The 25,739-nt window shown below is 39.1% G+C and overlaps 1 protein-coding gene across 1 annotated transcript in view; it reads left to right on the top strand.

Annotated features, from left to right (window-relative positions):
- LOC142195098 (mannosyl-oligosaccharide 1,2-alpha-mannosidase IA-like) overlaps nucleotides 1-25,739 on the top strand; it is a 107,041-nt gene that overhangs the window by 14,404 nt on the left and 66,898 nt on the right. The window contains exons 2-3 of the mRNA XM_075264623.1: nucleotides 8,554-9,247; nucleotides 13,631-13,727. Coding sequence (XP_075120724.1) covers nucleotides 8,681-9,247; nucleotides 13,631-13,727 — 664 coding nt within the window. The 5' untranslated portion in view covers nucleotides 8,554-8,680. The remainder of the gene's footprint in view (nucleotides 1-8,553; nucleotides 9,248-13,630; nucleotides 13,728-25,739) is intronic.

The following is a 25,739-nucleotide window of genomic DNA, read 5'->3' as shown; positions in this document are numbered from 1 at the left end:
AAGGGTACCTGTTTTTTCATTGAAATATAAGGTAAATGCTTGTGTTTGTTTTTTTTTGTTTTTTTACAAACTATTCATTGAATTCACAGTGGTTTATTGTTCTTACATTTCATCTTGTACTCCACCATGCCCGACATTCTTGGGGGTATGTATGAGGTGTAATAAGGCTGCTAGCATGAAACTCCTACTTTCTGTCATTGCTGTGTGCATTTTGACAGAGAGAGGAGGTCCAGCAGAGTGAAAGCAGCAAGCACCCACATGCACCCAGTTCCTATAACCCATCTCAGAATCTCTATTGCTAGAGACAGATTGTAGGCCTGGTTCACATCTGCGTTCAGTATTACAAGTTTCCAAGAGGACTCCCCGAACGGAATACCGAAAAGCGGAGAGCAATGAAACCACATGGAACCCATAGACTATAACGGGATCCAAGTGTTTTTCATATGGTGTCCGCACGAGTCATGTGTAGAGGAAAGTACTTGAACTACTTTTCTCTCCGCATGATTTGTATGGAAAACACACAGACCTCATTATAGTCTATGGGGTCTGTGTGCTTTCATTGCTCACTGCTTTTTAATGCGTTTGGTATTCCGTTCACAGATGTGAATTAGGACTAACATGACAAGAGACAGTGCATAAGTATAATGGAGTACAAGATAGAAGATGGACTACTGGGCAACGTTTTGGAGTGATTTTTCAGTACAAAATTTATATTTTGTGCAAATGATTTACAATTTTGCTAGTTATTACATAAACATACATTTTTTTTTATCCATTCAAATCAAGGCTATTTACACCATTACTATATATTGTATGGTCGTTACATCACAAGGATTATGCCACAAAAGCATATTTGTCTTCTCGCCATAGGGTCTGAGGGGTGTTTTACCCCGATTCTGAATGCAACCTAAATGCAGAGCTGTATTATCCTTGTTCCCATTCACTTTAATCCCATTATGAGGATTGGTGGGTGTCTTAGCGGCCAGACCCCACCAATCAGCTGTTTATTCTCTATCCTATCGAATAAACCCATTAAATCAATTATACAGATTGATGGAAAAAGTGTAAATATACTGTAATGTTACTTTATATTGTATTATCCTGCCTCAGAATCTGAGTAAATTACAGTTGACTATTTGTTTTCTTTGAGGACATCTGACAGATCCAGTTAATATGAACACTGAATTGGTAGCCGATAGCCCAGTATCATAAATGGCCCACAGGGGACTTGTCATTTTATTAAGGGAATGAAAGGTTCTTCCAATAACTTCCGCATGTGATTCAATAATTATTATATGCTTTCTAAAACACAAATCTAAAGCTTCTGAATTGGCTGACGCTACAAACAAATTCTATGTGAGATATTTACGTTTTGCCCTTGTTTCTTCCATTTACTCTATGTTATATAAGTCCTGCCTTAGGGTATACCAGAGTATAACACTCAATCATTCAGACACTGGCTTAATATTTTTGACTTATGCCAGTATTTCTTTGTGTCTGGAATGGGGTTTGATTGAAATGGATCCCAGCAGAGGCAATAAATTCTGATGCAGTAAGGGGATTACATTATTATTTAGGATGAAGAAAGAAAAAAGCTTATGCTTGACCCAGTTTTAAGTGCAATGACAAATAGTAACTGTATGTACGGTTGAAACGGAATATTTCTCTATTTAGCATGGTAAAGTCATAACCCTGTTCTTTTAAAGGGAATGTATCATGGATTTCATTTTAGTTTCATTCATTAGATTTCTGTCCGTAGAAGAAAACACTAGGTGAAATTGATGAAACTGCCGTCCCGACAATTACGTCATTCACGTAATAATAACAGAGCCCTCCAAAAGAACAATCTATAATCGAAACATACGAAAGAAAAAAGAAGAAAAATTGCCAGAAAAAAAACATTTTGATTTAATTAATCAATAAACAGAATCAGTATAATAATAAATAACAATGATCTTGTAAAGAAATACAATAAGGGTCAGATGACAAAACAACCAACCATCAATATTACAAGGAGAAAATATTTTCTCATAACCCTCAATCAAAAGGATCAAGTATAGGTTTCATGAATAACCAACTGCCAAGAGTATATATAAATAGCAAGCAAATACTGAGGGCATATATAGATAGTGTAACCACCATTACAATACTAATCACATGAATAGCATACCATTAGACATGTCGATGACTTACCTGGTAATATCGTCAGGTATGGCGCAGTGCCTCGACGTGTTTCACCAGCATCCAACCTAAGCCACGCAGACAGGGATCAAAACAGCGCATGCGCAAGAACAAGCAAAGAGTCAAGCAGTTCCAAACTAAACAAAGGGCGGCAATCCAAATCCGATGAAAAATTAATCTTTAAAAGATTCATGATATCAAATGATAAATTAATAAATCCATCATTATGACAATAAAACATGTGAATAAATGAGTGAATGACATAGTGTGCAGCCGAAATTACAATACAAATAATAAAAGCGTACAATCAATGAATTACATTGCAACCTGTGCCAATTATTTAAGAAGTACAGTGTGTGATTATAAACTAAGTGATATTAATATACGATATAAAACATGTTGCTACAAATAAACAATACTTAAGAGTTAAAAATCATATTTATCTATTTTTTTTTAGTTATCTTTATTCACTTTTTTATTTCATAAGTATATATTATTTAAAATTTTTACATTCTGCCTTTTTAGTAGTTTTCTGTATTCTGCATTTTAGTAGTTTTCCTCTCTGCAGGCTCTTTCTCTATTTCTCAGTGGGTTTAGAGTAACTGCTATGATGATACACACACTGCACAAGGAGAAAACCGAAGATTCCCTTCCCTAAGGCTACATTAACACAATGGGGCCCTGTACTCGGCTGTTAAAAAAAAGTACCTTTTGGCAGCCAACTGCACACCCGAGGGCAATTCAGGTGAATATTTAATTTTGGTATGTCTTATTATATAAACCCAAGCATTTAATTAAGAGTTAACTCTTTATAGACACCGCCTAAGAGTACCTTAAAGGGAGTCTATCTGTAACGTCTCTGCCTGTTCAGGTCGCTGTGCCACCCTCTGCTCGCATGTGGCGGTGCAGGAGACGTGTGCAGTTTGGTTCTTTGCTTAAAGTTTTTGGTTGCACTATGTGAACACGGCTCTAATTCTGTGATTGAATTTGCACCACACCTGTCTTCTGCCCTTGTCTGCCTCTGTTCATGAAATCGTTAAATTTGGTCTTGCCCTGTAATTGACAGCCTGTCTTCCTGTCAGGTCCAGGGCGGGTTCATCCTCTCCTATTTAGTCTTGGCTCACATTCACACTGGTGCCTGTTATTGCCTTGTGCTTGCTGGTGTTTTCTCTTGCTGTTTTGTTACCGTATTTTACGGACTATAAGGCGCACTGGACTATAAGGCGCATTGCCCATGAGCGCCTTATAGTCCGTCTCGGTTCATATATAAGGCGCACCGGACTATAAGGCGCAGTCCGGTGCGCATTATATGTTATTGAAAGCGGCGGCAGGCAGGCTTTGCCAGCGGCCGCTTAACCCCCCGCGTGCCAGCCGCTTCTATTGGAAGCGCTCGGCAGGCGAGGAGGGGCTCTATCAGCAAAATCATGCTGATAGAGCCCAACCGTAAAAGTTAGATTAAACTACCCCCCCGTTTTAAAATAAAACCCTGAAACAGAATGTGAAACTTACCGAGCGGTGCAGGGTGGGCGGGCATTCAGGCCTCCTCTTCCTCCGATGTTCCGTCCTCCTCCTCCGGCGCTCGCTAACTGATAATGGCCTGGGCCCATGCGCAGTAGCCGTAGTAGAAGCATTATGATATTGCGCATGCGCCCAGGCCATTATCAGTTCGCGAGCGCCGGAGGAAGTGGTCAGGACATCGGAGGAAGAGGAGGCCTGAATAATCGCCCGCCCGCCCTGCACCGCTCGGTAAGTTTCACGTTCTGTTTCAGGGTTCTGTTTCACGCCGGCGTGACAGCAGGGCTGCCGGACACTTCCCATTCATTTCTATGGGAGCCGGCATGCGAGCGCTCTCCATAGAAATGAATGGACTGCTTTTTTCCATTCATTTCTATGGGGAGCGCTCGCATGCCGGCTCCCATAGAAATGAATGGGAAGTGTCTGTCCATTCATTTCTATGGGGAGCGCTCGCATGCCGGCTCCCATAGAAATGAATAGGAAGTGTCCGGCAGCCCTGCTGTAACGCCGGCGTGTACGGCTGTGATACACGCCGGCGTTCCGTAGTGTGAATGCACCCTTACGGTGCCTTTTATGTATGTATGGAAGCGGCATGCAGACTTTGCCGCCGCTTCCATGCATATATATATATTTGGCGCACCGGACTATAAGCCGCACTTACGATTTCTGAGGAAATCGTAGGTTTTTATGTGCGCCTTATAGTCCGGAAAATACGGTACTTGTATTCTTAATCCTGACCTTGGCTGTTCCTATTGACTACTCTTTTGGACTTTGATTTGGCACTGCATTGCTCGACTGTTACTGACCCCTGGCTAGCTGACTCCCCTTTGTTGTTGTTTGTCTTGTCTGCATTTTGTGTATCACATATATAGGAAGAGATTGTCTCAAAATTGCCACATATTACCTAGGATAGGGCCTGGCAAGAGGAAGGGACAGTGGGGGGCTTCAGCTTAGGGCTGACTGTCTCTTGTGCCCCTTTCTCCAGGGTTTCCAGCAGCTACTGGGGAATTGTCATCTAAGCAATTTCCTAACACTATCACTAGAATACCCTTTTTAAACTAAATACATGTAGGAATAGCGTTAAGAAAGGTTATTCTTCTCTTACCTTTATTATTCTGATTCATGCCGCCGTTCCTGAGGAATTTCTTCTCTCTTCCTTATGTCAATGAGTTTTCTTGCAGCACTGGGGACGTTCCCCAGCGCTCAAACTGGTGGTGTCCCGAGTGCTGCTTGAAAACTCTCCAGTGACACTTCTATCTTCTTCTCCGCCTCTTCTCTCACGTTCCCATTGCAATTTGGTCCAAAATCGCCGATAGCGCATGTCTGTCGGCCATTTTGGACCAAGATGATGCACACTGCACAGGAACAATCAGTCATGCAGTCAGTCATTCAGACCCCATACAATTTGTGTTATGTGGGCAGCACATTCCTTGCTATCGCTAGGTTCACACTAGGGTTTGGTGACTCCGTCCCCCATGCTGAAAAATAGATGGAAAGAAAAGTCCTGCAAGCAGGGCCTTTCTCTGCTGATTTTATACTGAAATTGCCAGACAGACAAGTCCAGCTTGCAGTCTATGGGGTCTGCGGGTTTCCACAGGTAACTGCTTTTTAAGTGGATAGGGTTTCTGTTTTTAGGGTCCCCAAGCAGACCCGAAGTATGGAAACCGGAAAGCTAGTGTGAACATAGCGTAATCCAAATTCGCATTGGATCAATTCACAAATGAGTGTTGAGCTCCTTTATCATCTGATCAAGGACATGTTCACATCAACCAATTATCGTTTACTATGCTGCCTTATCTAAGCCTTTAGCTGTACAATGGAGCTATTTTTACATTCCCTGCTACCTGACTTGTCCCAGTCTACAAAGCAAAGCTACGACCTCAACTGCAAAAAACGAACCATTAGCCTATCATGTCCGCTGTAATGGCCAGTGTGAAAATCGGAATATTTAAAACATTTACAAGAAATGCCATCATCCACAAATATATAATTTTTAATATGCAATTTACTGATGATGAATTCCCTTTACAAATTTGACACTTTCGTTAATATAAGAATATATGAATGTAAACCTACTGTAATACACAATGTAATTTTGGAATCCGTTGTGGCAAAGTATTTTGTACATATATAAGTATACTTCATATTGTATGAGGAATTCATTGTTCTACAGCCCAGTAAAATCCATAGCTGCTACAAAGTATACACACATACATTCATCCTGCTTTAAGCTAATTAGTGCTCATTAGTCCACTATTGTTAATAGCAATGGTGGTGACATTTATACAGAAGAGATCTTAGGAAAGAACGGCACAAAAGGCAAATGGGATTTGTTACTACAGAATCTATTGAGAGGTTTTGTTGGATTGGTATCGATTTGATAGTAGCTCAAAGAAATGAAGAAACATATGAAGATTGTTTAGAATAACTTAAGACCTACCTTTGTAACTATTCTTTATTTGCCTCGACATATGTAAAATGCCCAAAAGAAGCAACTTTAAAAAATCTAAATTAAAGTGTCCTCGGTGTCTTTGGCTCTTTTGTGTATTGATAAGCCTCAATAGTAATACACTACATAGTCTGCAGTCATAGTATATACTATTGTCCTTTGCTTCTTGGTAGTTTAGCATGAAATAGGAAGTACCGTAGTAGGACTATAGGATCATACTACACAGAGTTTGTAGTCTGTTGCTCCAGGGACACATAGGTCTGGATTAAAGCTGAAGACACAAAGTGTCTATATGTTGCTATATGAAATTTAGTGCATTACAATTGATTACCTATAGTATCCTTCTCTCAAAGCTTCTGTTACCATTGGGAGTCATGGGGGCCAGATTTTTTTTTTTTTTTTGGTATAACATCATCCATTTTACTTGACTTATCTCTCCATTGCAGATATACGGGTCTGCCACATTAACCTTCTGCATGAAATTATTTATCTAGCTCTCTGTGAACTATGTCTGTCACATCATTTGTTGATTGTAATCACTAGCTGGCTGGAATTTGTTCCAGACTGTCCCACTCAATTTCCTGCTTCAAGGAACCAGTGCCATAGCTGCCTGTGTTTGATCAATAACAAATTCATCAGTCCAAAAATACATTTTAATATATGAAGGACAGGCAAAGACCAAGGTGATATTGGAAGTAAAGTTTGTGCAGTGAGCCTAAGAACCTGCTCCTAATACTGTATCAAGGATTATAGACTAGAGGTTGGCGAAGATATTGTGATTTTGAGCCAACCACAAGAAAAATGTAATACACATTAGGTATCGGCACATTACAGAATATTAGGTCATATCTACATATCACAAGAACACAAATACATAAGATCACATGGAGTGATATATATATATATATATATTACATGTACAACATTCCACATAACCCAAAAACTTGTATACTATATAATACTGCTATAACTGAGAAGGAACATGGAGGATCAATTGAGAACATAAAATATAACTTTTTTAAAGTTGCGATATATAGTTTCTAAATAACAACTATAACAAAAAAAAGTAAATATATGTAAAGGCACCATAGCCCCACAAAGATAAAGCTTCACACGAGTGCCGGCATCCATCATCTCTTTTTGATTGTGGGGTTATATCTATACACCTCCATTTGCGGTCTCCTTAGGAACTCCTTATTCTAATTCGAGGGGGCAAACACATTGAGACAATATGGGATAGTATTTATTGCCACGAGACCTATTGCTTCATTTATCTTTAGTTCCTATCATGTAGTGAATGCTTGTATCACATGGAGGATATACTTATAAACTACATGGCTATGGAATTGATGGCATATTTATCCATTTGCCATAAATATATTTTATGTGATGAGTGAATATAATCATTGGATAGGAATTACAGCGATCCCATAATTACTATCAATATATAACAGCAAAGGAAAGCCCAACATATTTCCATCTAAATTATAGAATTCATCAGGCGCTATAGCAGCTGGAAAAGTGACTATGAACTGGGTGATAAACAATATAACACACCTCAGGCTATATTCACACCTGCGTTGGAGTCTCTGTAAGGAGTCTACATCGCAGTGTCCGCCTATAACGGTTGGACGAAAAAGTCCTACACGTATGACTTTTTTGTTTGGCACCTTCAGTTTAAAAACAACACCCACTCACTGGACCCCATTATAGTGAATAGGTCCGTTGGGCATTATTTTAGAGGTTTTGCAGCTGTGCAGAAAAGAATACCTGGCGCACGTACTAATAGCTTTTAAGATTCAGTGGAGAACCACCAGCACAGTTACAGCTCTTACTCGGACACCAACCTGTGGATGAGGCCGTGAAAAATAACAATGAGATAAGAAAACAACTGGGAAAATGGTAGAACGCTACTGGAAAATAATGACAGATTGCCAGAGGAACCTGACGTAAAAAACTTAACTTTATTGGTTCCAAAGACAGTGATAGTCTACGCGTTTTGACACTGATCAGGTGTCTTTGTCAGGCCAATAATAACCGGACTGTCAGAGCACGGGAACTAAATGGTTATCAGCGTAGCCTATCACTGTCTTTGGAACCAATAAAGTTACGTTTTTTTAAGTCAATTTCCTCTGGCAATCTGTCATTATTTTCCATAAGTGCTCTATTTTCTCAGTGGTTTTCTTATCTCATTGGTATTTTAGAGGTCTGCCTGTCCATTTGGTGGATCAGAACAACAGACAACCTCATACTAGTGTAAACCTAGCATTACTTTCAACCCTTACTAAACATGGTGGTGCAGGCAGTAGATGGTAGGCCCATGGTAAAATTATTGAAATGTAAGAGTAATAAACATGTGTACTAGATATAATAAAGCTTTCTCAATTTATTATGTGCTGTTGTTACAGGTGTCACGACGTCAGGATTTCCATGGATCAACTATCAAAGTCAACTAAGAGTTTTTAAATTGAAAATATGATGTCTATGCAATGTAACATCATGATGTGCACGTAAATACCAGTCTCAAAGTGTTAGATGCAAATTAAAATAATGTTTCTTAGAAAAATTTCTGGGATATTTCCAGCTGGATTTGGACTTCGTCTATCACAGAAATTTGTATTTTTATTGTTTCTGTCTGGATTTATTACACTGTGCTTTGGGACACTGTTTCTTTTACCAGACACATCAAAATTTAGAAGAATATTTTTATCTAGTACACAGAGCCAGAATGGTGAAAGATTACACAACTATGCTAGTAAGAAAATGAACAAAAAAACTGTTGAAGATCAAAAGTCACTGCTACGGAATACAAATCAGGAAAAGTGGAGATCCAAAGACAAGTTTGATGTGGATGTAAAACCACTGGGATTTCTAGCTAGCAACTATGAAACACAAAAAGAAGATGTTTCATTGAACAGAGAACGCATAGTAGCTGCTAAAGCTAAAAATAAAGAGAGCGAGCTATCCGCCGCTCAGAAGAACCATGCTGACTTTGTTTTTGATTACAAAGCATTCGAAAAATCCCTGAGACATCGACCACTGGGAAATCAACCCGAGCCACATGACTCCGAAATACGAGAGAAAAGACAGAAGATAAAGGAGGTAACTATTCCACTTAAGCATCGATTTACAATTTCCTCCAAATACTAGTGAATGATCCTAGACAATTTTGATCTGCAGAGTACCATGCCTTGTCTTCCTGTCCACTTTAATTTGTTCTTTCTGACTTACATATTTATAACATGTTCCTTAGCTGGTTATACTGAATTTATTTTGTATTTTGTGCCTATTTTATACTATGCCTTTTCTTTTAAAATTACACTATATGAATGGAAGAACCAACCTAGAGGAAGAATATTGCCCACTCACCAGCAAACACTGGAATGCCAAAAGATTCTTGTTTCTTTTATTGGTCTATAAATTATCCACATTGGATAAGCTACAAAAAATAAATATAAAAAAATAAATCCAGTTAGACTTTTGGCAACAAAACAGCATCCAAAGGGTGGATTCATACACTGAGTTGAATGGAAAAACAACTCTGCAACTTTTGATGCAGTTTTTTGAGCCAAACCAGAAATGTATCCAGAAGAAGAAGTATAAGTCTATATTCACACAACCGAGGTGGAAAATGGTTCATTTTTCACGTCGATCTTGCACCACCCGAGGAGAACCTCATGTCACGGATCTCACATTCATTTGAGTGTATGGAGAGATCAGTGAAAATGGACAAAAATAGGACATGAACTATGAACACTTGAATTGAATTCATTGCTACTGTGTGATGTTCGTTAAAAAAAACTAATTTCACACAACCATTTATCACTATTGTGTGAATATAGGTTAAGGCTAGTCATACGTATTAGACAAAAATTGACAGTGGAGCAGCTGATCATTCAACAGTGGGAAAGTTCGTATGAATGATCCAACTATAAAAATAATCAAATTGCATGATCAAGAGAGCCAGTATATCAAAAAAAATGGCATGTGTAAAATTGGAAAATGATTGGTCAAAGTTCTCCGATCATGCCAAAAACTTTAATTTATAGCTGACAGATGGCAAAAAAATTTGAACACACTAGATAAAACTATGCTGTTGGCCATCAATAATAGTCATTTGTAGCATTTGTTGAATGATTGGTGGCCAAAATGGCCAAAATCAGACACTGTGACTAACATTCAATGTTAATGGTCACCTTCAGTCCTTTCTTTATATTTCTTATCCCCATTTTGAATTCACTCCTTGAATTTGTGCAGGAAACTACATAAAAAAGAAATAGCATTTTTCCAAACAATATTGTGTGTGAGACCACCATAAGGTTGGGGACACATAGGGAGCAATTGCAGCTTGTTAATCACCGCAAACTCACCGCTAACCTGCTGTAGTTTATAGAAGCAGCATACCGGGTTTCACCCGTTCAGCCACTTGTTGCCAGTATTTTTTTTGAAATAACATATGCATTATGACCATGACATGGGGATATTCCCTTAGGGCCCCTTCACACGGCGTAAGCGCGCCGCTCCTTTAGACCCATACACGCGAGCACTTCAAAACACATCCCATTCACTTCAATGGGAGCGTGCGTAAAGCCGGTGAAGCGCTTACGCCGTGTGAAGGGGCCCTTCAGAACATGGCCTATTTTGGCCTTTAGGATACTGCAATTTTTTTTATTTATTCTACGTCTGTCTTTAGTAAGACATAACTTTTTGATTTTTCCATTATAGTTAAAAGAAAGAGATAAGTCATATTTTAATGGGATCATATAGGGTATACATAAACTTTTATTATTTCGGGAAAAATAGAAGATTGTAATTCTGCAATTTTGGGGTTTTAGGAGCTTTGTTATTACAAAATTAACAGTGTAAATTGATGTTAGTTTAATTCTGCCGGCTATCACTGTTACAGGCATGGCAGCCATAACTTTGTAATTTTATATTTGATCATATGTTTTTGCAGTATAATTTTGTAATTTTTATCAGTACGCTTTCATATTTAAATTTTTGAAGATGAGCTGATAGCAACAAAGTTAATGTTTTTCTTAATGACATTTACTTGTTAAATAATGTTATAACTTTTTAGTTCAGGTCATTTCAGATGTGGAGGTACCTTATTATTATATTATGTTCAGGGTTTCTTTACTAATTTTTTTTTAACATAATGAAACTATACAAGTAGAAAAACATGACTTATTTTGTGTTTAACATTATATTAATTTTCTTTTTTTTACATATTTTATTAGTCCACTAGGGTACTTGACCATGCATTCTACCATCTATCTACCATCTACTTAATCATCTACTTAACCATGCATTCTACCATCTACCATCTACTTAACCATGCATTCTACCATCTACCATCTACTTGACCATGCAGTCTACCATCTATCTACCATCTACTTGACCATGCAGTCTACCATCTATCTACCATCTACTTGACCATGCAGTCTACCATCTATCTACCATCTACTTGACCATGCAGTCTACCATCTATCTACCATCTACTTGACCATGCAGTCTACCATCTATCTACCATCTACTTGACCATGCAGTCTACCATCTATCTACCATCTAGGACATAATGGTCTTGAAAACTATTGCCATAATTCAACAACTGAACTGAGAATACTATCTTCTGTATCTGACATTTAACTTTTTTGCTTTGACCGAGTTAAAGAAAATATTCCTGCATTTATACAATATATTTTTTGAGCTTCACCAGTTATGCATCAAACACATTAAATGTGTTCTCATAAATTTTTGAAGTCTTCAAAATAAGATTGATGAAGTGAATTGATTGTGTTGGAGGAGAATTATGGCAATGAGTCATCTTGAGTGATGACAACGGAAGTGTGGCTAGATGATAAAATAGGCTAGGCTATAATTTTACAGGAGAATAGCATTTTTTTGATTGAAAACATTGGAAACAGGAGTGATTTGTTTGTATATTTCTATGGCTACTTTACAAGGTACACTGGGAAAGTATTGTGGGTGTTTTTAAATCTACTATAGATAGACAGTATGGGAGATACAAACATTGTGGACAACATGAAGAAGAACTAAAAGGAAGCCAAAATTCTGTGAAATGATAAAAATATATAATAATCTAATTAAAAAAATAAAAATATTAAAATAAAAAATTCAAGAGCGTAGCCTTCTCACAAATAATCTAGTAATGTTTAAAGAAGACCTTTCACCTCCTGGGGCACATGCGGTTTAATACACTGCTAGAAAGCCGACAGCTTTCTCGTTCTGTGCCCTGGTGATGAGATAAATAATGCTCTTTGTAGCTGCTTTCCTTTTTGAGGATCACTTGCAAACAAAAATATCTGTATTTTTGTAATATTGTATTATGTAAGGTAGTTGACACAGAAGGTTGGAATACAGGTCCCATCCAGAGTAACAACCATTTATAATGATCAGGCATACAGACAAAACAACATGTAAGCAAACAGAAATGCAAGCAGGACATACATAGCAGAAGCCTCAAAGACCAACACAATTAGCAGAAATCCATATTTGTGAAGTCCCAAAGGTCAACCATACATAGCAGAAGGCTTGGAGACCAAGGTATGTAACAGAGATGAATACATGGTGGAACAATATAGATGGCAGAAATGATAGCAAAGCTCAGATACACAGACAATAGCACAACAGAGCTCTGGTCAAAAGTGCATCTAGTTGAAATGTGGAGTGGTAACATACAAGAATAAAGACAAATTAGAGTATTGCTTCATCATACAGAAGAAAGACAGCATGAATCCAAACAGCAGGTTGTGGAAAGGAAATCTGAAGTACTGCTCAGACATACAGGCAGAAAGGAATACATAGCAAAGACTAAGGCATGACTATAGGATACAAACAGAAGGTCATGTGTCCACACAGGAGGTCACAGCGCTTAGAAATGCATCAGAAAACAGGGCACAAGCAGGGCATGGCTAGAGAAGAATTTTATACACCCAGACAGATAGTGATTGGCAGAAGGAAACTTACAGATGAGGACACTAATTCCTAATGAACCAGGAGAGTGGACAGAGGAAACTAAATCTACTGGCAAAGGTACCATGCTAACAATTGCAAAGAGTCAGCTTTACAGCTAGCAATGCCAGTGATCTGCTACAAAGGGCTAAATATTTACGTGTTGCATGAAAAGGGGCATAGATATACTATATCATTAAAAAATAATGCTGTCCACGTAAAATAACTAATGGATTTGTTTATGTGACATATAATAAATAAGCATTTATATTGTGATAAGTACATTACAGATTAGCTTACCTAATACTTTATATTTATTTCCTTGCTCAGTTAGTCACGTAATCTTGTGTTTTTCACCATATTCCTAAAATTATCAACATTTTACAAAATTTTTTATGCATGAAATAAAATAATCACCTTGAATATCGCAGCCTTAGATCATTTTTAGCAAGGCACTATAAACGGTTTATTGTTAATACAATGTGTCTTTCTTTTTTACCTTTTTAATAGATGATGATATTTGCATGGGACAGCTATAAGAGATATGCTTGGGGAGAGAATGAGCTACGTCCAGTAACTAAAGATGGACATTTTGGAAGCCTGTTTGGTAAGGTTGTTCTTAGCAATCTTTTGTGGTTCGCTTTGACATTATCATTAATATATTGAATTTTGTTATACTCATAAACATGTTAAGCCTTTAGTATCACCAGCCATGACTGCCAAGACTTATTTACCAGTACATAGAGATATGAATACACAGAGATATATGCATTAAAGGGATATTTAATAATATATGTAATACAAGTAATTTATTCAGTGTAAAGAAAGTGCAAATCATACTCTGCTTTACTTTCAAGATTCAACAAGAAAATAGAAAAGACGAGATAATCGATCTTGACTTCTGAAGGAATGGGTCTTGAAACAAATAGTTTTATTTTATCTGTTTTGCACAATGTAAATCTTCTAGAGGAGAAAGCGTTAAGGGCATAACTGTGAAAAATGCTCTTCTCTACTCAAAATGTGTGCACATTCTGGTGTGGCTCTAGTTACTCACACTGCTCATGTTAGCTTGTTTTACTTATTGACAAAATACTAGTGCATCTCCATAAATTAGAATATCATCAAAACGTTTTTTGGATTTTTTTTTTTTAGCAATTTGATTGAAAAAGTGAAACTCCTATATAATATTGAGTCATTGCAAACAGAGTGAACTCTTTCAAGTGTTTATTTCTGTTAATGTTGATGTTTATGGCTTATGGCCAAGGAAAACCCAAAAGTCATTATCTCAGAAAATTAGAATATTATATAAGCCCACTGGTAAAAAAAAAGATTAACACAGAAATGATGGCCAAATGAAAAGTATGTGCAGCAAATGCCCTCAGTACTTGGTGGGGGCTCCTTTTGCATGAATGACGACATCAATGCGACAATGTGGCATGAAGGTGATCAGTCTGTGGCACTGCAGAGGTGTTATGGAAGCCCAGGTTGTATGATAGCAGCCTTCAGCTCCACTGCATTGTTGGGTCTGGTGTCTCTCAACTTCCTCTTGACAATACCCCATAAATTCTCTGTGGGGTTAAGGTCAGGCGAGTTTGTTGCCCAATTAAGAACAGTGATACTGTGGTTATTAAACCAGGTCTTGGTACTTTTGGCTGTGTGGACAGGTACCAAGTCCTTTTGGAAAATGAAAATTCCATCTCCAAAAAACTTGTTGGCAGAGGGAAGCATGAAGAATTTCCTGGTAGACGGCTGCGCTGACGTTCATCTTGATAAAACACTGTGGACCTACACCAGAAGAAGACATGGCTCCCCAAACCATCACTGATTGTGGAAACTTTACACTAGACCTCAAGCAGCTTGGATTGTGTACAGCAGCCTCTACACTCTTCCTCCAGACTCTGGGACCTTCCAAATGAAATGCAAAATTTACTTTCATCTGAAAACACCTTTGACCACTAAGCAACAGTCCTGACCTTTCTCTCTTTGGCCCAGGTAGGACCCTTCTGGTGTTGTCATGAATGGCTTGACACTGCCATCCCCCTCCCTGACTCAAATTTTACTAAGCTTCAGTCTACCCTTTCCAACTACATTTGGGAGGGTAAGAGATCCAGGGTCCGACTTAAGGTGATGACGCGCCCTTGGTCCCATGGGGGTGCAGGTGTCCCTGATGTTAGAAAATATTATATGGCGTCTATCTTAGATCAACTTAAGGCCGGGTGGGATGAGACCTCTAAATGGCGCTGGGCCGAAATTGGGGAATGCCTTTTAGATGCCCCGCTTATGAGCATTTTACGCCCTAAGGATTTGAGCCTGCCCATCGCTCCCTCTCCCTTGCTGAGTATTAGGGCCTCGGTTTCTGCTTGGCGTTACTTTTTGTCATATACCTCCAGGGAAGACCTGGTCCCTTTGTCGAAGCTACCCATATTGTATTTGACCTCTTTTCTCCCCCAGCTGCGACTCCGTGGATGGGTCTCTAGGGGTCTCTATAAAGTGGCCCATCTATACTCTGATGACGGGCTTAAGTCGTTCTCCATGTTGCAGGAAGAGTTCCAGCTCCCTAAAACAGACTTCTTTAAATATCTGCAGTTGCGTCATTTCTTTCAATCCTATGAGCCCTCTAGATTGACCTTTCCCAGGCTAGCCTTAAAACTGTGGAATAGGTCCACGCCTGTTAGAGGTGGGTTATCTGTGTTTTACGGCTTTTTCTCTGTCCCCCCGGAGCGGGTCAAGCCTCTTCACCTGCTCCGTTGGGAAGCGGATCTTGCCAGAACCATCCCTCTGTCGGACTGGTATACGGCAGCTGGATTTGTTAAGCGCGTATCTAAGGGGGCGGCACATTGGGAAACGGCTTTGAAAATTATGCTGAGGTGGTATAGGACCCCGACCCAAATGGCGCACATTGATTCTTCGTGCTCCAGACTCTGCTGGAGGGGGTGCGGTCAAGTAGGTTCCTTCTTGCATTTATGGTGGGACTGCCCACCGGTTCGTGCCTTCTGGATAGCGGTATTTAATTTCATGTCCACCATAGCTGGTTTTGATATCAGTCCTTCTCCTGGTCTCGCCCTTTGTTTCTTAGATGTTGGTAGTTTTCCCTCGGAGATGCAGGTCGTTCTGGGTCAGATCGTGCTCGCAGCTTGGGCCATGATTGCTCGTCAGTGGAAGTCTGCTCTTTGTTTGACCTTAGCTGAATTATTTCACCATGTGAACTTGGCATGCACCTTGGAACGTCTGTTGTCTAACAAAAACCATACTTACGCCAAGTTTCGATCCCAGTGGTCTCTTTGGATCTCGTATGTAGAGTCTAATAAGGGTGTTTTTCTCCTCGGCCTCAGGCTGCTCCCATGGGGACCCCTTGATCACTATCTGCCTACTATGTTGTTATCCCAGGTGGCTTTATTTTATTTTATTTTATTTTCTTTATTGGATGTAATTTGTGTCTCCTCAGTATTGTATTCAGGTATGTGGTTATGTTGTTTATGTTACTGTTTGGTTTTCCTGTTCTTTTCTGTTCCTATTCCGTCTCCCCTATTCTTTCTTTTTCCTTTTCCCTTCCTGTTCCTCTCTGGTTGTGTTCCCCTTTTCGTTCTTTTCCTGTCTTCTCGTAGAATTGGTGTCTTTGTAGCGTTTGTATATCTGGCCCTTTGGTCTTTGTTCGTTTGGTCATGTTTGTGTCATCCATATATTTGGGTTGCAGCCCGACGTTCCAACTTGTAATTCCTGTTCTACTGATTGGACCTATGCCGATTCTTCTTATGTTTGTAACAGTTTTCTTTTTATTATATTGTAAAAGTTTTCTTCTTTTCAATAAAAATCATATTTAAAATAAATAATGAATGGCTTGACACAAGGAATGCGGCACTTGTAGCCCATGTCCTGCATACATCTGTGAGTGGTTGCTCTTGAAGCACTGACTCCAGCAGCAGTCCACTCCTTGTGAATCTCCCCCAAATTTTTGAATGGCCTTTTCTTAACAATCCTATCAAGGCTATGTTTATCCTGGTTGCTTCTGCACCTTTTTCTACCACATCTTTTCCTCCCACTTAACTTTTGATTAATATGCTTTGATACAGCACTCTATGAACAGCCAGCTTCTTTAGCAATGACCTTTTGTGGCTTACCCTCCTTGTGGAGTGTGTCAGTGACTGCCTTCTGGACATCTGTCAAGTCAGCAGTTTTCCCCATGATTGTGTCACCTACTGAACCAGACTAAGGGACCTTTTTAAACACTTAGGAAGCCTTTGCAGCTGTTTTGGGTTAATCATTCTTATTTTCTTAGATATTGATGTTTGGGTTTTCCCTGGCTGTAAGCCATAATCATCAACATTAACAGAAATAAACACTTGAAAAAGTTCACTCTGTTTGTAATGACGCAATATAATATACATGTTTCACTTTTTCAACTGAATTACTAAAAAAAAAAAAAATTTGTTGATGATCTTCTAATTTATTGAGGTGCGCTTGTAGTTAGGCAATGCCAAGAAACAACCAGTGATTGGAGATTTAAAGTTTGAGAACTTCCCATATTTGGGCTTCCCATGCATGTGACATGGTGGGCGAGGGTATGATTTCTATCTGTAGACATTCTACATCTCTAACAAACGTGTGCTCGTTGCCACTCACCATGCCCCGGTTGCCAAAGGGTGCACGACCTGCTGATTCCCCGGACTTCAAGGGAAAAGGGTTCCACTGAAGAAAATATATGCAAATGGTCCGCAATGCTTTGATCTCAGAAAAATCCTTTAAGTGTATTTAAGATAAGGCCTTTTTTCGAGATTCTTATAATGTAGAGATGTAGAATGAAGAAAATATATGCAAATGGTCCGCAATGCTTTGGTCCGGTAAAATTTAACTTTTATTTAAATATTAAAAGTCCATATCCATATCCATAGTGCAAAACAAAACAAACAAACAAAACGCATAAAAAACGCCTTTTTATGCGTTTTGTTTGTTTGTTTTGTTTTGCACTATGGATATGGATATGGACTTTTAATATTTAAATAAAAGTTAAATTTTACCGGACCAAAGCATTGCGGACCATTTGCATATATTTTCTTCATTCTACATCTCTACATTATAAGAATCTCGAAAAAAGGCCTTATCTTAAATACACTTAAAGGATTTTTCTGAGATCATACAATCTTTGCCCAAGAAATTGGATAAAATGTTGGTACAGTGATAGGCTGCAGTGGTCATGTGTAGTTGAGGGCACAACATCACAGCAGAAAGGAGCAATTGGGAGTTCCAGAGCAGAGGGAACTCTATTAAGTTCTTGATCTTTTATTATTGTTATTGTATTAGTTATTTTTATTAGTGTATTGTATTTATTATTGTATCCCAGTTATTTTTTTATTAGTGTATTGTATTTATTATTGTATCCCAGTACCCCTCTCCCCCATAGCAAATTTGGCAGATCTATGAAACCCTTTTAATTCCCGACTAATGGGATGCATTATGTATCTGTGATAGGCTTAATAAATACCGTTGTGGATATCATTAAAGAAGAAGGCATATTATAACTCTAGTGTATTGGATGTGGGCCCACTTTTTCACTAGAATAGCATCAGCTTCACTTTGGGTTACTCATGAAGTTGCTGTCTAAGGGTCCATTCACACGGAGGAAAATGGTAAGGAATTTGGTGTGGAATTTCAGCACTGCAAAAAAAGCCTCCCATTGATGTCAATGGGAGGCTCTTTTTTCAGCACTGAAATTCTACACTAAATTCCTCATCATTTTCATCCGTGTGAATGAACCCTTAATGGTCTTTTGGTTTCCACACATTTAACCCCCTATACAGGGATCTATTTGTTGCAGTTGACCACAGGCAGGTTTCAGGCTCAGGTTTTGGAGTACAGAGAATATAAGCAGGACAGAGTCTCAAGTTTCAGGGTTCAAGGGACACCAGAATACAAGTTCAGGTTTTGGGGTCCTCAAGATACATTAGATAGTAGTTAGTAGCTGAAGCCAGTCCAAATGAAAGAAGACACTCCTCCAGCATCACTGCTAACAGGGGATTCCCTAGAGGTTAATGCCTACTATGCACTGCTGCATACACAATACAACTGCTCAAAGTGATGGGACTGGTGCAGTGTAATATATTAATAATATAATATATTACAAGGTGCGTCCAACCAGACCTACTAGAGACTCCCTGGGAACACACACAGTGTTACATCCAGTTTGAGGTTGTTTCTGTTCCTATTACTTCTTGCTTTCACTTGGTCATGCCACTTATTTCACTGCTGCTAATATGTCCTTGACTTTTTTACTTATCTTGGATTAATATGACAAATTCATTACCTTCACTGTTTTATGGTTTGCTTTAAGCAACCGCATATGTAGCTTGTGGCAAGGTTTATTTAGCCAAGACCGTGTTCACACACACATCCTATTCATTATAGTCATGGCCATAAGTATTAGCACCCCTGAAATTTTTCTAGAAAATGATTGCAATCACTCATGTTTTGTTATACGCATGTTTATTTCCTACGGGCTTATTTCATGCGGAATAAAAGTATTTACTAAAACAAGTAAGGAGACAGGACTTTTATTAGAGAAAAAAGCTCAAAGCGGACTTGCAGCATTATATCAATCCAAATTCTTAGATTCTCTATTCATTCTAATCTAAACAATTTTAGTGTGATAACCAGGCATAGGAAGCAGAGAAATAGCAGATTACACAATTTACATATTTTAACTATCTTGAATACTACATACAGAAACAAAGTACTCCACATACAAACCTATTCTTAATGCTTTACAGTCCATCACTTAAATTTGTTTTCTAGTAAACCAAATCTTTTAAGGTGGATTTCAGCTTCGAACAATATATTATTTTTAGGTCCTAAATTCTGTGTTGATTCATTTTTTCATTTATCTTTATGATGGTCATAATAGCTCTTGAGTTTCAATTAACCCACAGTCAGGTGGACAGTGACAGTTCACAAAAAAATCCTAATAATTCAGAAAATGTGTGAACAATTCATAAAACATAACTTTTAATAAATTATGGCTTGAAATCTATTACAAACCAATGAATATACACATAATGCATATAAGATCAAACATCCATTCTCAAATCACCAAAAAAGCCCTTGGTTTAAACTGTTTAGTATAGATAGGGGTAAAGTATAGAGTGGAGAGAGAGTCTCGAGAATTGGGACAATCTTACACAGATACTTGGAGGGCAACTCAATGGCTCAGTAGTTAGCACTACAGTCCTGGGTTCAAATCCTGCCAAGGAGTTTGTATGTTCTCCCCATGTTTGCGTGGATTTCCTCCCATACCAAAGATATACTGATAGGGATAAATGTAGATTGTGAGCTCTATATGGGGCTCACAATCTACATAATATATATAAAAAAAAATCTTACTCGGATACTTGGAAATAAATGGTATGAGGGCCAAGTCATCCCATATGAGAACCTTCTACTGATGTCATGAGAGGGGTGAGGAACTAACTCACCCTACACTGAACCTCAAAACCACATCTTCTGCCCTAACAAGGTTTTAAACCATATTTATGTTTTATGAATTCTTCACACATTCACTGCATTTATTATAATTCACACCAGGCCAAAGCCTTGGGATAAATCAGACCTAAGCTGCTCCTGTCTGGCCCGTTATTAAGACTGGTGTGCAAATAAATCATCTCTAGCTGCTGATGGACATCACTATGGCAAAAAGATATAGGAAGTACTTCACACTATGGTGAAATGGGTGAACCATGATCTTGATTCTGCTTTACTTTAAATAATGAAGATGTATTGCACATGCTAATAATTTTTCGAGGCATGTATCTTTTATTAGGAAATTAATGTGAATTGTTACCAATGTATGTGAAATGTGAATACAGATGGCTGTTCTTTCTTGATACAGCCATATTTTATTAATATAAATGACAGTGTTATTGTGACTATTTTATTTTTTATTTTGAATTTGGCATTTGTGTCTTGAGAGAACTTTGCCCGGTCTCCCTGTCAGCATATAGCCATAACACATCTGCTTATTTAGCTAGGTAATTATTAACACTTATTGTGTGTCCATCTCCAAGTACTCTTTGTAATTTCTGCTGAGTAAATATTTGTATACTAGATTTCTCATGAAAACCTTGGCTGCTATACATATGCCTCTGGTTGGATAGGATTTATTGAATACACTAACTTGGCATTGGCAGTAGTAAAGCAGGTCATAGGCACAAGATAGCTGTTTACCTAAATACCAATTCATCCACTGACATGACCGTTTTGCTTGGGCAGACGGGTATGCTATTATGTTGAACTGAGGATGTCAAGAAAAATAAAAATATGACCTTTGGAACAGTTAGGCTGCCACTGGTATGGATGTTACTGGCTCTCAATAAAAGTGGCAATTTGCCAATGAAAATTTCACGTGATGTCAAACAATTTTCTCTATACTGGTAGCTGATTGTAAACCCACTGTGCTACCAAACCACTGTTAATGCCACCTCTAAGGGCGTTCTCTGAGAAGACACCCTGGTTTGTCCCCTTTAACCACCATACAGAGATCTGGACTTTGCGTTGGGGAGTCTGCCAGGTTGCTGCTACCCCCTTAGATGGTCTCAGATTGATAGCAGCTCACCAGGCAGGTCAGTATCATGATGCTGCACTCCAAAGAAACAGACAAAATGCATATTGTGAACATAGGCTAAAAACAGTGTTGACAGAATCCATTCACAGATTAAAACCTAAGTGTGATTCACGACTGGTAATGAAGGTACAAAATCAGGAACAGTCTAAAATAAGAATCCATGGTAGGAGATATAGCAGACGTAAAAACATGGCAGGAGCCTGAAGGCTGCAGGTAACAGAGGGATAACAGAAGCCCAAATGTCACAGGTACCAGAGGTATTGCAGAAGCCTGAAGCCCACAGGCAGCAGAGATATTGCCAAAGGACACAGGAATCACAGATGTTGCAGAAAACTAAAGGCAGAGGTAACAGAGGCATGTCAGAAGACCAAAGGCCACAGGTAGCAGTGGAATTGAAAACAAAGGCAGTGGTATTGCAGAAGGAGAAAGACCAAAAGTAGCAAAGACAATGCAGAAGACTACAGACCACAGTTAACAGAGCAATTGTAGAAGTGCGAAGGTCGCATGTAGCCGAGGTACTGCAGAAGACTCAGGGCAACAGGTAGCAGAGATCTATAAATAGTGAAAGGACATACACCGAAACATTACAGGCTGTGACTAAGACAAACTACAGACAGTGCACACAGAAGGACATAAACGTCTACAGGGGAGTACAGATGCAAAAGTGGCAGAAGGATAAAGCATCCTCACAGAAACAAGCAACAGAAGAACAACAAATCCACACAGGAATATTCAAAAGAAGGACAATGTGTCCACACAGTAGCAGATGTATATGGCAATTTTTGAGAATGTAAGGACAAATGTCCAAACATGGCAAACAGGGACTAGGACACAATTCAGGCATAGCAGACTGAAGGACATGTGTACATATAGGGAAGATGGAGAGTGCAACATAGTTCAGACAGTAGACAGAAAGACTAGTATCGAAATATGGCAGATAGAGACTAGGGCACAATGTGTTACCACACTATCTAACGCCTCTTAGAACCCCCTTACATTATAATGATACTTTATTGCCCCCCCATACACACACAGAGTAGTGGCAGCAGGGAAATTGACTGATGCACATTGTTGCTACTGTAATGTATAGTGCTAGGGGTGGGGGTTGGGAGATCAGCTTACTCCTGTTAGCTATCATTATAAAGGGGAAAAGAGGCAGGACAGATGGTGGCCTGTTCCGCCAGTTGACTATTCATGCACTATGGGGAGGGCTGTGTAGCTCACACAGTCCACCACAGGACAGGATAATGAACGTCATGTATTCAGTGCATTCATTTTCCTCTCTCCTATCTTTCACTGATCTGACAAGGAGCAGGGAGAAAAAGAGCTGTGCAGTGTGATTAGGTAAAGTCATATATACAGGAACTGTGCAAGTAATATGTATCATCAGTAACATCTAATAATCTGCTTCCTCAACACTGAAAATACCAGCAAGGACAAGCTGCAAGGTTATACAAATCAAAGACGTAGCAAGTGTCACTAAGATCTCTAAATGATCACATTTTCAAGCACCTAGCTGCAATCTGTGGCATATGGGAAGAGCATAAAAGCCAGATTGAAGCAAATGTGAGCCATTAGCCATGTGAAACCTCAAAAATTGAATCAAGAGGTATAGAATGATTGTGCAATGCCTCCTGTTTGTCGATGTGCTATATGTGCTATCATGGCCTACATCATCTCAGGACTTGTCTCCCATCAAACACATCTGCAATGTCATTATTCAGCAATAGAGATGGGATCACCTCTCAGGATTTGTTTCTTTTTGGCTTCAGGTGGCTCAGGTCCAAGATTTGACCCACATCTTAAATAAGCTTGCAACATAGTGTATAGCATTGTCAGGGCTCTTAGAAACCTACCTATTTAATTTCTACTTTTATAAATAAAAAAAAAACACAGCCAATGTTATGTTGTGATTTTCAATACCATTGCTACACCAATGACACTGAAATATATCTCTCTGGACTAGACATTACCAGTCTATTATCCAGAGTTTCAGAGTGTCTAGCGGCCATAGCCTCCTTGCTCTCCTCCCTCTTTGTCAAACTGAACAAGGAGAAAACAGAGTTCGTCGTCTTTTCCCCATCTCGCACAGCCACTCTACCTGACCCATCTATTAAAGTTAATTGGACCACACTTACCCCAAAGGGCCGCTGCCTTGGAATAACCTTTGACTCCGACCTATCCTTCAAGCCACAAATTCAAACCCTCAACACCTCCTGCTGCCTTTAACTCAAGAACATCCATCGAATCCGCTTCTTCCTCACACCTGAAACTGCACAGATGCTAGTAAATGCCCTCAAAATCTCTTACATAGACCACTGTAACACCCTTCTCTCGACTCCTTTAGTCCACCACTCACTAAATACACCTATTCCCCCATTCTTTATTGGCAACTCTCCTCTGCCAATCCCTTCACTGGCTACCTGTTGCCCAGCGAATAGAGTTCAAAATGTTAATACTGACATACAAAGCCATCCACAACCTGTCCCATCTGTACATCTCTGATCTAACCTACTGTAGCCTCTGATTCTCCCAAGACCTCCTACTCCGCTCTGCTCTTATCTGCTCTTCACACAACCGTATCCAAGACTTCTCCCGTGCATCCCCCATACTCTGGAATGCACTACCACAACACATAAGACTGTCCTCCACAATTGCAAGCTTCAAGAAGGCCCTGAAGACTCATCTATTCAGGAAGGCCTACAACCTCCAATAACACTACTGTCACCACACCATCATCTGAACTGTCTCTACCCTCACCTTCTGTCTCTATCCCTCTTCCCTCACAGATTAGAAGTCCTTGCGAGCAGGGCCCTCTACCCCACTGTGCCAGTCAGTCATTGTTAGTATTGTGTTTGTTTTGTATATTTTGTGTACCGTATGTAAACCCTCAAATGTACAGCACTATGGAATTAATATAACGTACAGCACCATAGAATTAATGGTGCTATATGAATAATAATAATATGAAGATGTAAGTATTATACCTGTGGTCTCTCTGTGACATGTGCAATGATGTTCCATATCCTTTTGTTAGTTTGCTGAGGCAGCTGATTGGCATCAGCAGTCTTGTGTGGCGAGGATTTCAGATGGAAAAGCCCCTGGGTACCGTGGGGTACACCTTCTGTTTTCACCTTCTCCGGCCTCCTGCCACAATACTAAAATATCATGGACAACCCCTTTAAGATTACTTGTGATGGGAGTTGCTGTAACATTGGAAAAGTCTGGCTAACTATAAAGGGTTGATCACTGTTAATAAACTGCACAAACCTATGCAATGTGTGACAAAATTCAGTGGGATTTATTTGGATATTATTAAGGACTCGTTCACTGGGGTCTCCATTATGCAGGTTTCTGTTTCCTGCACGAAACTGGGCAGGAGATGGAAACCTGCAGTCATGTTTCAAACCCATTCATTTGGGTTGGAAAAGTGTCCGTCCGTGAACGTCGGTGAGTGTTTTATGCTCTCCGCGGCGAAACCCTTTTTTTTTATACTGGACACAGAGTCTGACATGCAGGACTTTGTGTCCGGTTTAAAAAAATGGTTTAGCCGCGGAGAGCATAAAACGCTCACCGGCGCTCACGGCCGGACACTGTCTGACAGGTTTCCATCTTCTGCCAGCAGAAGATGGAAACCTGATGCGGAGACCCGAACGCTGGTGTGAACCCAGCGTAACATATTAAAGAAAATACAAATGATATGTGCAGAATAGTGCTAAAATTCCATATATAAAAAAAATTTGCATACGTTTTTGAGTGGCATCTTTGAACATATTGAGTTTGTTTACAGCATGTTCATAATCTGTTGGTCTTGGTGTTATAGACAATATGTTGTGCGAGTCTGTTTATATCACTATTTATTTGAAACACCTTCAGCTTTTTTCATATTGTTTACTTTATTTTCAGTAAGCAAAACTTCATTGTCATTCATCATGGTTAAATCGTTTTTTTCTTCAAAAGAAAAAAAAAATTAGAAGCTTAACATCTACGTGTCATGAATTCACATACAGC

Source organism: Leptodactylus fuscus, chromosome 2, assembly GCF_031893055.1.
Source record: "Leptodactylus fuscus isolate aLepFus1 chromosome 2, aLepFus1.hap2, whole genome shotgun sequence".
In the NCBI taxonomy this organism is placed as follows: domain Eukaryota; kingdom Metazoa; phylum Chordata; class Amphibia; order Anura; family Leptodactylidae; genus Leptodactylus; species Leptodactylus fuscus.
This window is presented reverse-complemented; position numbering and strand designations above follow the sequence as displayed.